General features: G+C 46.7%; 1 protein-coding gene across 2 annotated transcripts in view; it reads left to right on the forward strand.

The window, feature by feature from the left end:
• Nucleotides 1–3,346, forward strand: part of LOC139262218 (coiled-coil domain-containing protein 80-like) — a 47,351-nt gene extending 44,005 nt beyond the window's left edge. Inside the window, exons 6-7 of one of the 2 annotated variants that reach the window (XM_070877366.1) lie at nt 474–554; nt 1,991–3,346. In XM_070877366.1, coding sequence (XP_070733467.1) covers nt 474–554; nt 1,991–2,274 — 365 coding nt within the window. In that variant the 3' untranslated portion in view covers nt 2,275–3,346. The remainder of the gene's footprint in view (nt 1–473; nt 555–1,990) is intronic. The other variant, XM_070877373.1, reaches the window with a different exon arrangement.
• The last annotated feature ends 11,140 nt before the right edge of the window (nt 3,347–14,486 follow it).

Raw genomic sequence — 14,486 nt, forward strand, 5'->3', positions numbered from 1 at the left:
GAGAACTGACTGGCTTAATAGGCCATTTCAGAAGGCGGTTAATAGGCAATCACGTTGGTCTGGGATTGGAGTACGTATAGGTCAGACTGGATAAGGACAGCAGGGTTCCATCCCTAAAGGACATTAGTGAACCAGGTGGGTGTTTACCACAAAACAGTAACTTCACGGTCACAATTTTTTTCTTGATTTTTTTTAATAAACTGAATTTAAATTCTCAAACTGCCATGATAGGATTTGAACTGCCACTTTCTGGATTGCGTCCAGTTACATAACCACCTCGCCACCATATCCTGGCAGGAGGCTTGAACCCACAACCTTCTGACTCGCGAGGCGAGAGTGCTACCGACTAAGCCACACTGTGGCACTGCTACAAACCACACTGAAGCTTCGAGGACATTTAAGGCAAATATTTTGTGTTGTGTTTTGTTTTAATTAAAAAGAACAAACTTTGCTTGTGTTCTGCATTTTGTCAGGAATTCGCCACTTTGCCCTGTTGAAGTTGACGGGTTCAGGGGAAGATGCCTCGGGATTTCTGGAATTGTTTCCGTTGAATGGTAAGGGCATTTATTGGGTTACGTGATTACTTCATTCGCTGAGTTCTGAGTGACGGTTACACTGGACAGTGTAATCATAGAATCATAGACGTTTACAGCATGGAAGGAGGCCATTTCAGCCCATCGTGTTCGTGCCGGCCGACCAAGAGCTATCCAGCCTAATCCCACTTTCCAGTTCTTGGTCCGGATCCCTGTAGGTTACAGCACTTCAAGTGCACATCCAAGTACTTTTTAAATGTGGTGAGGGTTTCTGCCTTTACCGCCCTTTCAGGCAGTGAGTTCCAGACCCCCACTACCCTCTGGGTGAAGACATTTCCCCTCTAAACCTTCTACCAATTACTTTAAATTTATGCCCCCTGGTTGTTGACCCCTTTGCTAAGGGAAATAGGCCCTTATATCCACTATATCTAGGCCACTCATAATTTTATACACCTCAATGAGGTCTCCCCTCAGCCTGCTCTGTTCCAATGAAAACAAATCCAGCCTATCCAATCTGTCCTCATAGCTAAGATTCTCCACTCCCGGCAACATTTTCAGAAAACTCCTCTGTACCCTCTCCAGTGCAGTCACATGCTTCCTATAATGCGGTGACCAGAACTGCATACAGTACACCAGCTGTGGCCTAACCAGTGTTTTATACAGTTCAAGCATAACCCCCCCATTTTTATTTATTTTTTCGTAGCCAATCTTTCCAATTCTTTGTCAGATCACAAACGCCAGAGGTCACCTTGCACACATCAAGGATCACCCTGCGCCAATGCTCTTAGCCAAAAGGCCAAGAGCCCAAGCACCGTTCCTGAAAGTACTGCAATACCAGGTTCGTGCCATGGAGGTGGATGGGTCAATCCACCCCACCCATAACCCCCCCATTGCTCTTGTATTCTATGCCTCGGCTAATAAAGGCAAGCATTCTGTATGCCTTATTAACCACCTTATCTACCTGGCCTGCTACCTTCAGGGATCTGTGGACCTGCATTCCCAGGTCCCTTTGTTTCTCTACACTTCTCAGTATCCTACCATTTAATGTGTATTCCCTTTCCTTGTTAGCCCTCCCAAAATTCATTACCTCACACTTCTCTGGATTGAATTCCATTTGCCTGTTCTGCCCACCTGACCAGTTGATTGATATCTTCCTGCCGTCCACAGCTTTTTTCTTCATTATCAACCACACAACTGATTTTAGTATCATCTGCAAACGTCTTAATCATACCCCCCCTACATTCAAGTCTAGATCAAGTAAATGACGCAAACAGAAAGGCAGTGCCTCCAACAGTGCGGCACTGCTTCCGTACTGCACTGGAGCATCAGCCCGGGTCACGAGCTCGAGTCCAGAAGTGGGGCTTGAACTCACGACCTCCGAACTCAGGAGTACGAGCGCGCGAAGCTGATGCCGCTTGCTGTTTGTTGACCTGTTTGCTTTGATTCACTGATGGCAGGGAGGTCGCAGGTAGAGACGGAGGAGCTTCCCTTGATGGTGGTGAAAGGCCTGCGCCAGCACTTCCGGATCAGCGAGGCGCACTTCATGATGCTGCTCATCGGCAAAGAGGGCACCGTCAACTCCTGGTACCTGTCTCCCCTGTGGTCGCTGGCGATCATTTATGACCTGGTGGACTCGATGCAACTCAGGCAAGAGGAGATGAGGCTGCAGGAGACGCTGGGAATCTACTGTCACGAGGACGAATATTCCCATCACTATCGTGGCTATCCTGAGCGTGGGTAGCATTCCAACAATGGGAAAATAATAGTTACGTGAGACTTTGATCGCAGTTTTGAAGTGTTGTGAACTTTGTGTAATATAGTCAATTTACTTACATCAGCAAACACACATTGGACACTTTACAATGCCAATGTTATTGCACGAGTTAGGATGGTGGTGCCTGTGCTATAGTAACCAATACAGTGGCTCCTCTAATGGGCTAAGTTGCCATTTTATGCTAAACACGTTTCTTTCCTCTCAAAGAAACAAGACAGGAAACTTTCTCTCCTATTTGGGGAGATTCCAGCATCACCTCTCTCACACTGGCTCAGGCTCAGGCAACAGCGGGACATGATGCAGGCGACTCCTTTCTCCCCCTTGCTCTGTATTTTAACCGATGCTAGCAATGTTTATTGTTCTTCCGAACGGCCTCTCAGCTCCAGACACCCCATCCTACATACGCTTCCCTTGCCTGTATTGAAAGCAAGATTCATTGCACTTTTCCCCCAGGACTTCAAAACTGGAACTCTTTATGGAGAAACAGGCATGGAACATTCAGCCCCTTGAGTCTGCTCCGCAACTCGATTCGATCTTGGCTGATCCCTCCCTCAACTCCAATTATCTGGCTTGGTTCCCTTGATACCCTTAACCCATCAAAAAAAATCTACCGATCTCGGTCTTGAAAATTTCAATTGACCCCCAGCATCCACAGCCTTTTGGGGGAAGAGAGTTCCAGATTTCCCTTTGTGTGAGAGAGTGCTGATTTAATTCCTAAATGGCCGAGCTCTAATTTTAAGATTGTGCCCCCCACCCCTTGTTCTATAAGCCCCACCAGAGGAAATCGTTTTTCTGTATCTGCCCTATTGAATCTCGATCATTTTAAGCATCTCGACTAGGTCCTTCAACCTTCTTAACTCAAGGGAATACAAGCCAAGTTTATGCAGCCTGGCCTCATAATTTAACCCCTTCAGCCCCATCATCATCCCAATATATTCTTCCTGAAATACAAAGCCCAAAATTGAATGCACCTCCCTCAGTCTTATTCTCTCACAGCTGGAGGCATCCAACCATTACACATTACTTCCCCATTAACCTCATCGTCAACCATGGGGGGGGGGGGGTGGGAGGAAGGGGCCTTTGCACAGCACCTGGGGTTTCTCATTTAGTTTTAAAAATATATATCTTCTCATAATCGATAATGTTATTTAAGGTAATTGTCAAAGGAACCAGAGGCAACATGAGGGAAAAAAAATGTTTACACAGCGAGTTATGATGAGCTGGAACGCGCTGCCTGAAAGGGCAGTGGAAGCAGATTCAATGGTGACTTTCTAAAGGGAATTGGATAAATACTTGAAGGGGAAAATTTGCTGGGGTATGGGAAAAGAGCGGGGGGAAAGAGACTAACCAGATAGCTTTTTCAAAGAGCCGGCACAGACACGATGGGCCAAAATGCCTCCTACGCTGCATCATTCTATGATTGACAAACGACAGACACTGAATAGAAATAGTTGAAGTTCGAAGGTGTTTTTGCAATGATTTTGTCCCAGCGTATACATCATGTATTAAATGGAGGATAATTTGAGAGACAATAGACCACAGGAGCAACAGCCATTCACTGGCCATTTGTCAAAGGTGCAGGTTTAGGCATTTGTGCAGGGGCACAAGTTGTCTTAAGCTCTTCAAGGATGCTATGGGACTGCACTACAACCCCAAGGCACATTAAATATGTTATTTATACAATATTTTGTCGCAGATTCCAAGGTTAAAGAGTGAAAAGAAGATCTCGATATGATTTTATATATGGATTATGTTGCATTGTGATTTTGTTTTCAATAGAATATACACCGACTTATTCTGTAGAATATATACTGTCATTTTTCTGGTAATCTGTGAATTGTTACATGATTAAATTTAGTTATGATGCTGCAAATGTTGATCCTTCACACGTCACCCATATGGATATGCTCATGATTAATGGTTTCTGTGGCAACCACCGCTAACCCCGCACTCCCAAAGTCGCTCACGGATCAGATAGTGGTGGGTTTAGGTCCGATACTTACACTGCATCGAGGTGTACGAGAGCATGGGCCTTACACTAAACATCCATAAGACAAAGGTCCTCTACCAACCTGCCCCCGCCACACAGTACTGTCCCCCCACCCCCCGATTCTCAAAATCCACGGTGAGGCCTTGGACAATGTGGACCATTTTCCATACCTTGGGAGCCTACTAGCAACAATGGCAGACCTCAACGACGAGGTCCAACACCGCCTTCAGTGTGCCAGTGCAGCCTTCAGTTGCCTGAGGAAGAGAGTGTTTGAAGATCAGGACCTCAAACCCGGCACCAAGCTCATGGTCTACAGAGCAGTGGTGATACCCGCCCTCCTATATGGCTCAGAGACATGGACTATATACAGCAGGCACCTCAAAGCACTGGAGAAGTACCACCAACGCTGCCTCCGCAAGATCCTGCAAATCCAGTGTTCCCGCTCAGGCCAACGTCCCCAGCATCGAAGCACTAACCGCCCTCGACCAGCTCCGCTGGGCAGGCCACATCGTCCGCATGCCTGACACAAGGTTCCCAAAATAAGCGCTCTAGTCGGAGCTCCGACACGGCAAGCGAGCCCCAGGTGGGCAGAGGAAACGCTTCAAGGACACCCTCAAAGCCTCCTTGAAAAAATGTATCATACCCACCAACACCTGGGAATCCCTGGCCCAAGACCGCCGAAAGTGGAGGAAAAGCATCCAGAAAGGCGCTGAACATCTCGAGTCTATTCGCCAAGATCAAGCTGAAGTCAAGGTTCGACAGTGGAAGGAGCGTGCGGCAACCCAGACTCTCCACCCACCCGTCCCTCCAACCACCGTCTGCCCCACCTGTGACAGAGACTGTAGGTCCCGCATTAGCCTCATCAGTCTCATGACTCAGAACTCATATTAGTGTGGAAGAAAGTCATCCTCGACTCCGAGGGACTGCCTATGATGACACTAACTTGAGCTTAGCATCCGAAATTCAGGCCAGAAATCCACTGGTATTTGTATTGGCTTTGCTCGTACAAGAAGACCCTCCCCTCCTCCCTGTTGTAGGCCAGGCTGGTGAGCACGAGGCTGTCTAGGTTGGCAACAGGTGGTGACAGAACAAACCGGTGGCCCTTGTATCATCGAATCATAGAAGGGTTACAGCACCTCAGCTTGTCCCACTCGCCCGCCCTTTCCCCGCAGCCCTGCAAATCTTTTCTTTCAGGTACTTATCCAACTCAACGTAAATTACTGAAGGCAATCTACATCAATACTTGAAATGGGGAAGTAAATGGGGAAGGGGAAACATTTGTAGGGCTATGGGGAAAGGGCAGGGGAGGGGGGATGGGGACTAATGGGATAGCTTTCAAAGAACCAGTAGAGGCACAATGGGCCGAATGGCCTCCTTCTGTGCTGTATCATTTTCTGATTCCACTCCCATCAGATCACAACACACATTCTACAGATGTAAAGCAGAGCTGCTCAACAGTAGTGCAAAATCTTCAATTGATATGGATTATTCAAACAAAAGTTGTTAACAGAATTCAGTTTGTACCTTGAAATGAAGATGTACAAGTTTCCCTTTCCACTGTGTTAAGGGGACAATTAGTGCCACGTTGCCATAGGAACTTCACTAGAATCTCAAGTTACATTGTAAGTAACGCACACAAACGAAATGCAATGAGATTGGAAACACATGTACCCGAACAGGGTTGATGAAACTCGACCTCATCTCACCCCATCACCATATCCTTCTATTCCTTTCTCCCTCGTGTTTATCTCATCATCATAGGTAGTCCCTCGAATCGAGGATGACTTGCTTCCACGTCAAAAAGTTCACAGGTGTTTCAATGAAGGACCTAAAATTCCAGTCTTGAAGGGTGGAAGATACCTGTGCGTGGATTTTTTTAACGTGGGATGACCGTTGCACACCAGCCACCACACGGGCTTGACAGAGCTAGGTCTTGGTCCAGTGGCAAGGGTTATCCAAGATGACTGGAGACCTGCCTCTGCTGCACGGACCTAGTGCGCACACATATCGCAGTGTGGGCAGGCCTATGCTGCCCCTGACCCAAACTCACGCCTCTCCTGGGCCCCGAACACGTGCCTCCAAGGTCTCTCGCCGCTCCTGCTGCACCTGCCCACGCTCCAATCACCAACCTGGATCTTGGTGACATCCCTCTTCGCTGCTGTTGCTCTCCTGCTCCAGCACGTGCTGCTCCCTGGAGTGGTACACCGCCACGCTGCCCCTTCCACTCCCCGGCCTGCTCCGATGCTGCTCACAGGCCGGGGCCGCACAGCCAGTGTTTATCTAGCTTCCCATTAAATACATCTAGACTATTCATCTTAAATTACTCCTTGTGGTAGCGAGCTCCACATTCTTCATGATGTTGTGTATTGAAGATCCCACCCTTGGTACATAATCCAGGCTGCTGTTTAAGGGCAGTGTGAATGAAGTGCTGTTCTTTGGATGAGAGATTAAACGGAGGCCTTTTCAGGTTAAGTGCCGAATGTTAACGTTCCCACAGCAATACGCAAAGACCAGGGAAGGGCGTCCAGGCCAACGTTCCTCCATCAGCCCACACCACCAAAAATTACCTGGTCATCCGCATCATTGTTGGCGCCACCTCGATAGATGCACAATAGCTGCACTTTATAGCAACTCATTGACGGGAAGTGAGTCGGGAAGTTTGCGATGGAATCCCCACTCCAGAGACTTGAGCACAAAATCCAGGCTGACAGAATGTACTCTGAGTGGGGGACTTTGGTGTCCATCACCAAAAGCGGCTCGGTAGTACCACTATTGACCGAGTTGATCAGTAGTTGGCCTGGACGCCCTTCCCTGGTCTTTGCATATTGCTGTGGGAATGTTACTATTCGGCACTTAACCTGAAAAGGCCTCTGTTTACTCTCTCATCCAAAGAACAGCATTTAATTCACACACTGCCCTTAAACAGCAGCCTGGATTATGCACTCACACCAAGGGTGGGGTCTTCAATGCACAACATCATGTAGAATGTGGAGCTCTCTACCACAAGGAGTAATTTAAGGTGAATATCATAGATGTATTTAATGGGAAGCTAACACGAGGGAGAAAGGAACAGAAGGATATGGTGATAGGGTGAAATGAGGTCGAGTTTCATCAACGCTGTTCGGGTACATGTGTTTCCTATCTCATTGCATTTGGCATTTCATCTGTGCGCGTTACTTACAATGTAACTTGAGATTTATAATTAGTGAACACCTGTGGCGACTTAGCACTATACACGCAAGGACATAGCTGCCAGACTGGGCCTACAACAAGTGCTGAGAGAACCAACACGAGGGTAAAACCTACTTGACCTCATCCTCACCAATCTACCTGTCGCAGATGCATCTGTCCAAGGCAGCACTGGTAGATGAAATGACCACCGCACAATCACTGTGTAGATGAAATTTTTTCTTCACGCTGAGGACACCCTCCATCGTGTTGTGTGGCACTACCACCGTGCTAAATGGGATCGATTCAGAACAGATCTAGCAGCTCAAAACTGAGCATCCATGAGGTGCTGTGGGCCATCAGCAGCAGCAGAATTGTATTCCACCACAATCTGTAACCTCATGGCCCGGCATATCCCTCACTGTACCATTACCATCGAGCCAGGGGACCAACCCGTGTTCAATGAGGAGTGCAGAAGAGCATGCCAGGAGCAGCACCAGGGATACCTAAAAATGAGGTACCAACCTGGGGAAGCTGCAACACAGGACTACGTGCATGCTAAGCAGAAGCAGAATGCTATAAACAGAGCTAAGCGATCCCACAATCAGTGTTTGCAAATATCTTCAGCCAGATGCTGAGATGGTGGGGACCTCAGGAGGAGGCCAGTCTTCAGCCAATTCGATTCACTCCACGCAAAGGTTATGGACCCCGACAACATCCCGGCTGTTCTGCTGAAGACTTGTGCTCCAGAACTAGCTGCGCCTCTAGCCAAGCTGTTCCAGTCCAGCTACAACACTGGCATCTATCTGACAATGTGGCAAACTGTCCAGGTATGTCCACAAAAAGCAGGACAAATCCAATCTGGCCAATTACCGCCCCATCAGTCTAAACATAGAAACAAGGTGCAGGAGTAGGCCATTTGGCCCTTCGAGCCTGCACCACCATTCAATAAGATCATGGCTGATCATTCCGAGTTCCCCTTTCCTGCTTTCTCTCCATACCCCTTGATCCCCTTAGCCATAAGGGCCATATCTAACTCCCTCTTGAATATATCCAATGAACTGGCATCAACAACTCTCTGTAGTAGGGAATTCCACAGGTTAACAACTCTCTGAGTGAAGAAGTTTCTCCTCATCTCAGTCAGAAATGGCCTACCCCTTATCCTAAGACTGTGTCCCCTGGTTCTGGACTTCCCCAACATCGGGAACAATCTAGCCACATCTAACCTATCCAGTCACGTCAGAATCTTGTATGTTTCTATGAGATTCCCTCTCATCCTTCTAAACTCCAATGTATAAAGGCCCAGTTGATCCAGTCTCTCCTCATATGTCAGTCTAGCCATCCCGGGAATCAATCTGGTGAACCTTCGCTGCACTCCCTCAATAGCAAGAACGTCCTTCCTCAGATTAGACGACCAAAACTGAACACAATATTCCAGGTGAGGCCTCACCAAGGCCCTGTACAACTGCAGTAACACCTACCTGCTCCTATACTCAAATCCCCTAGCTATGAAGGCCAACATACCATTTGCCTTCTTCACCTCCTGCTGTACCTGTATGCCGACTTTCAATGACTGATGAACCATGATGCCCAGGTCTCATTGCACATCCCCTTTTCCTAATCTGCCACCATTCAGATAATATTGTCTTCACGTTTTTGCCCCCAAAGTGAATAACCTCACATTTATACTGCATCTGCCATGTATTTGCCCACTCACCTAACCTGAGCAAGTCACCCTGCAGCCTCTTGGCATCCCCCTCACAGCTCACACCACCACCCAGTTTAGTGTCATCTGCAAACTTGGAGATATTACACTCAATTCCTTCATCCAAATCATTGGTGTATATTGTAAATAGCTGGGATCCCAGCACTGAGCCCTGCGGCACTCCACTAGTCACTGCCTGCCATTCTGAAAAGGACCCGTTTATCCCCTGGAGTTCAGAAGAATGAGAGGGGAACTCATAGAAACGTTTAAAATTCTGACGGGGTTAGACAGGTTAGATGCAGGAAGAATGTTCCCAATGTTGGGGAAGTCCAGAACCAGGGGACACAGTCTAAGGATAAGGGGTAAGCCATTTAGGACCGAGATGAGGAGAAACTTCTTCACCCAGAGAGTGGTGAACCTGTGGAATTCTCTACCACAGAAAGTTGTTGAGGCCAATTCACTAAATATATTCAAAAAGGAGTTAGATGAAGTCCTTACTACTAGGGGGATCAAGGGGTATGGCGAGAAAGCAGGAATGGGGTACTGAAGTTGCATGTTCAGCCATGAACTCATTGAATGGCGGTGCAGGCTCGAAGGACCGAATGGCCTACTCCTGCACCTATTTTCTATGTTTCTATCCCGACTCTCTGCTTCCTGTCTGCCAACCAGTTCTCTATCCACGTCAGTATATTACTCCCAATACCATGTGCTTTGATTTTGCACACCAATCTCTTGTGTGGGACCTTGTCAAAAGCCTTTTGAAAGTCCAAATACACCACATCCACTGGTTCTCCCTTGTCCACTCTACTAGTTACATCCTCAAAAAATTCCAGAAGATTTGTCAAGCGTGATTTCCCCTTCATAAATCCATGCTGACTTGGACCGATCCTGTCACTGATTTCCAAATGCGCTGCTATTTCATCTTTAATAAATGATTCCAACATTTTCCCCACCACTGATGCCAGGCTAACCAGTCTATAATTACCCGCTTTCTCACTCCCTCCCTTTTTAAAAAGTGGTGTTACATTAGCTACCCTCCAGTCCATAGGAACTGATCCGGAGTCGATAGACTGTTGGAAAATGATTACCAATGCATCCACTATTTCTAGGGCCACTTCCTTAAGTACTCTACTCTCAATCATCAGCAAAGTGATGGAACTTGTCGGCGACAGTGCTATCAAGCGGCACTTACTCACCAATAACCTGCTCACCGATGCTCAGTTTGGTTTCCGCCAGGACTACTTGGCTCCAGACCTCTTACAGCCTTGGTCCAAACATGGACAAAAGAGCTGAATTCCAGAGATAGGTGAGAGTGACTGCCCTTGACATCAAGGCTGAATTTGACTGAGTGTGGCATCAAGGAGCCTTAGTAAAACTGAAGTCAATGGGAATCAGGGGGAAAACCCTCCATTGGCTGGAGCCATACCTTGCACAAAGGAAGATGGCTGTAGTTTTTGGAGGTCAATGATCTCAGCTCCAGAACATCGCTGCAGAAGTTCCTCAGGGCAATATCCTGGGTCCAACCATCTTCTGCTGCATCAATGACCTTCCTCTGGGTATTCCCTCCATCATAAGGTCAGAAGTGGGTAGGTTCACTGATGATTACAATGTTCAGTTCCATTTGCAACTCCTCAGAAAATGAAGCAGTCCTTGCCCGAATGCAGCAAGACCTGGATGACATTCAAGCTTGGGTTGATAAGTGGCAAGTAACATTCTCACCACATAAGTGGCAGGCAATGATTATCTCAACAAAAACAGGCTGAGGTCCGACAAGACGAATTTAGGAAGCTAGGAGCTAAATTAAAAAGTAGGACCTCAAAAGTAGTAATCTCAGGATTGCTACCAGTGCCACGTGCTAGTCAGAGTAGGAATCACAGGATAACTCAGATGAATATGTGGCTTGAGGAGTGGTGCAGAAGGGAGGGATTCAAATTCCTGGGATATTGGAATCGGTTCTAGGGGAGGTGGGACCAGTACAGGCCGGATGGTCTGCACCTGGGCAGGACCGGAACCAATGTCCTAGGGGTCTGTTTGCTAGTGCTGTTAGGGAGGAGTTAAACTAATATGGAAGGGGGATGGGAACCTGTGGAGGGAGACAGAGGGAAGTAGAATGGGGGCAGAAGCAAAAGATAGAAAGAAGAAAAGTAAAAGTGGAGGGCAGAGAAACCTAAAGCAAAAAGGGCCACATTACAGCAAAATTCTAAAGGGGCAAAGTGTGTTAGAAAGACAAGCCTGAAGGCTCTGTGCCTCAATGTGAGGAGTATTTGGAATAATTAACTGCGCAGGTAGCAGTTAACAGGTATGATGTAATTGGCATCACGGAGACATGGCTCCAAGGTGACCAAGGCTGGGAACTCAACATCCAGGGATATTCAACATTTAGGAAGGATAGACAGAAAGAAAAAGGAGGTGGGGTGGCATTGCTGGTTAAAGAGTAAATTAATGCAATAGTAAGGAGGGACATTAGCCTGGATGATGTGGAATCATTATAGGTGGAGCTGTGGAATACCAAAGGGCAGAAAACGCTAGTGGGAGTTGTGTACAGACCACCAAACAGTAGTAGTGAGGTTGGGGACAGCATCAAACAAGAAATTAGGGATGCATGCAATAAAGGTACAGCAGTTATCATGGGTGACTTTAATCTACATATTGATTGGGCTAACCAAACTGGTAGCAGTACGGTAAAGGAGGATTTCCTGGAGTGTATTAGGGATGGTTTTCTAGACCAATATGTCGAGGAACCAACTAGGAGGCTGGCCATCCTCGACTGGGTGATGTGTAATGAGAAAGGACAAATTAGCAATCTTGTTGTGCAAGGCCCCTTGGGGAAGAGTGACCATAACATGGTAGAATTCTTTATTAAGATGGAGAGTGACACAGTTCATTTAGAAACTAGGGTCCTAAACTTAAGGAAAGGTAACTTCGATGGTTTGAGGCGTGAACTGGCTAGAATAGACTGGCGAATGATACTTAAAGGGTTGACGGTGGATAGGCAATGGCAAACATTTAAAGATCACATGGATGAACTTCAACAATTGTACATCCCTGTCTGGAGTAAAAAATAAAACGGGGAAGGTGGCTCAACTGTGGCTAACAAGGCAAATTAAGGATAGTGTTAAATCCAAGAGGCATATAAATTGGCCAAAAAAAGCAGCAAACCTGAGGATTGGAAGAAATTTAGAATTCAGCAGGGGAGGACAAAGGGTTTAATTAAGAGGGGGAAAATAGAGTACGAGAGGAAGCTTGCCGGGAACATAAAAACTGACTGCAAAAGCTTCTATAGATATGTGAAGAGAAAAAGATTTCTCTGGACTGACATATGAGGAGACTGGATCAACTGGGCCTTTATACATTAGAGTTTAGAAGGATGAGAGGGGATCTCATAGAAACATACAAGATTCTGATGGGACGAGACAGGTTAGATGCGGGTAGAATGTTCCCGATGTTGGGTAGGTCCAGAACCAGGGGACACAGTCTTAGGATAAGGGGTAGGCCATTTAGGACTGAGATGAGGAGAGACTTCTTCACTCAGAGAGTTGTTAACCTGTGGAATTCCCTACTGCAGAGAGTTGTTGATGCCAGTTCATTGGATATATTCAAGAGGGATTTAGATATGGCCCATACGGCTAAGGGGATCAAGGGGTATGGAGAGAAAGCAGGAAAGGGGTACTGAGGGAATGATCAGCCATGATCTTATTGAATGGTGGTGCAGGCTCGAAGGGCCGAATGGCCTACTCCTGCACCTATTTTCTATTTTTTGTCTGTGACAATTGAGTCTAACGACTGCCCATTGACATTCAACTGCATTACCATCACCGAATCACTCACCATCAACATCCTGGGGGTCACCATTGACCAGAAACTCAACTGGACCAGCCACATAAATACTGTGGCATCAAGAGCAGGTCAGTGGCTGGGTATTCTGTGACGAGTGTCTCACCTCCCGACTCCCCAAAGCCTTTCCACCATCTACAAGGCACAAGACAGGAGTGTGATGGAATATTCTCCACTTGCCTGGCACTTCATCCACCACCTTCAACATTCACTCCCTCCACCACCGGTGAACCGTGGCTGCAGTGTGTACCATCTACAAGATACACTGCAGCAACTCACCAAGGCTTCTTCGGCAGCACCTCCCAAACCCGCGACTTCTACCACATAGAAGGACAAGGGCAACAGGCGCATGGGAACACCACCACCTGCAAGTTCCGCTCCAAGTCACACACCATCCTGACTTGGAAATATATCGCCGTTCCTTCATCGTTGTCGGGTCAAAATACTGGAACTCCCTCCCTAACAGCACTGTGGGAGTACCTTCACCACATGGATTGCGGCGGTTCAAGTCGGCAGCTCACCACCACCTTCTCGAGGGCAATTAGGGATTGGCAATAAATGCTGGCCTTGCCAGCGATGCCCACATCGCAGGTATGAATAAAAAAAATTATCCAGTACCCTTTTGAAGGCTATTATTGAATCTGTATCCACCATCCTATCAGGCAGTGCATTCCAAATCCTAACCACTCGTTGCATAAAGTTTTGCCTCATGTTATCTCTCGTTCTTTTGCCAATCACCTCAAATCTATGCGCTCTCATTATCGACCCATCAGCCATTGGAAAGTTTCTCTACATAAACTCTTCATGATTTTAAACACCTCTATCAAATCCCTACTGAGTAAAAAGAAAAAGATTAGTGAAGACAAATGCAGGTCCTTTAGACAGAAACAGGAGAATTTGTAACAGGGAACCAGGAAATGGCAGAACAATTAAATAAATACTTCAGTTGTCTTCACAGAAGAGGACACAAATAACCTCCCAGAAGTGCAAGGGAACCAAGGGTCTAGTGAGCAAGAGGAATTAAAGGAAATGATTATGAGTAAGAAAATAGTGCTGGAGAAACTAATGTAAGCCGATAAATCCCCAGGGCCTGATGATCTGCATCCCGGAGTACTAAAAGAGGTAGCCATGGAAATAGTAGATGCATTGGTTGTCATCTTCCAAATTCTATAGATTATAGAATAGTTCCTGCAAATTGGAGGGTGGCAAATGTAACCCCACTATTTAAAAAAAGGGAGAGAGAAAATGGGGAACTACAGACCACTTAGCCTAACATAAGTAGTGGGGAAAATGCTAGAATCCATTAAAAAGGATGTTAGAACGGCACACTTAGATAATATTAACGGGATTAAATAAAGTCAACATGGATTTATGAAAGGAAAGTCATGTTTGACAAACCTTCTGGAGTTTTTTGAGGATGTAATTGATAGGATAAGGGAGAACAGATAAGGGAGAACAAGTGGATGTAGTGTATTTGGATTT

This window comes from Pristiophorus japonicus, chromosome 1 (genome assembly GCF_044704955.1).
Source record: "Pristiophorus japonicus isolate sPriJap1 chromosome 1, sPriJap1.hap1, whole genome shotgun sequence".
NCBI classification, from domain to species: Eukaryota; Metazoa; Chordata; class Chondrichthyes; family Pristiophoridae; genus Pristiophorus; species Pristiophorus japonicus.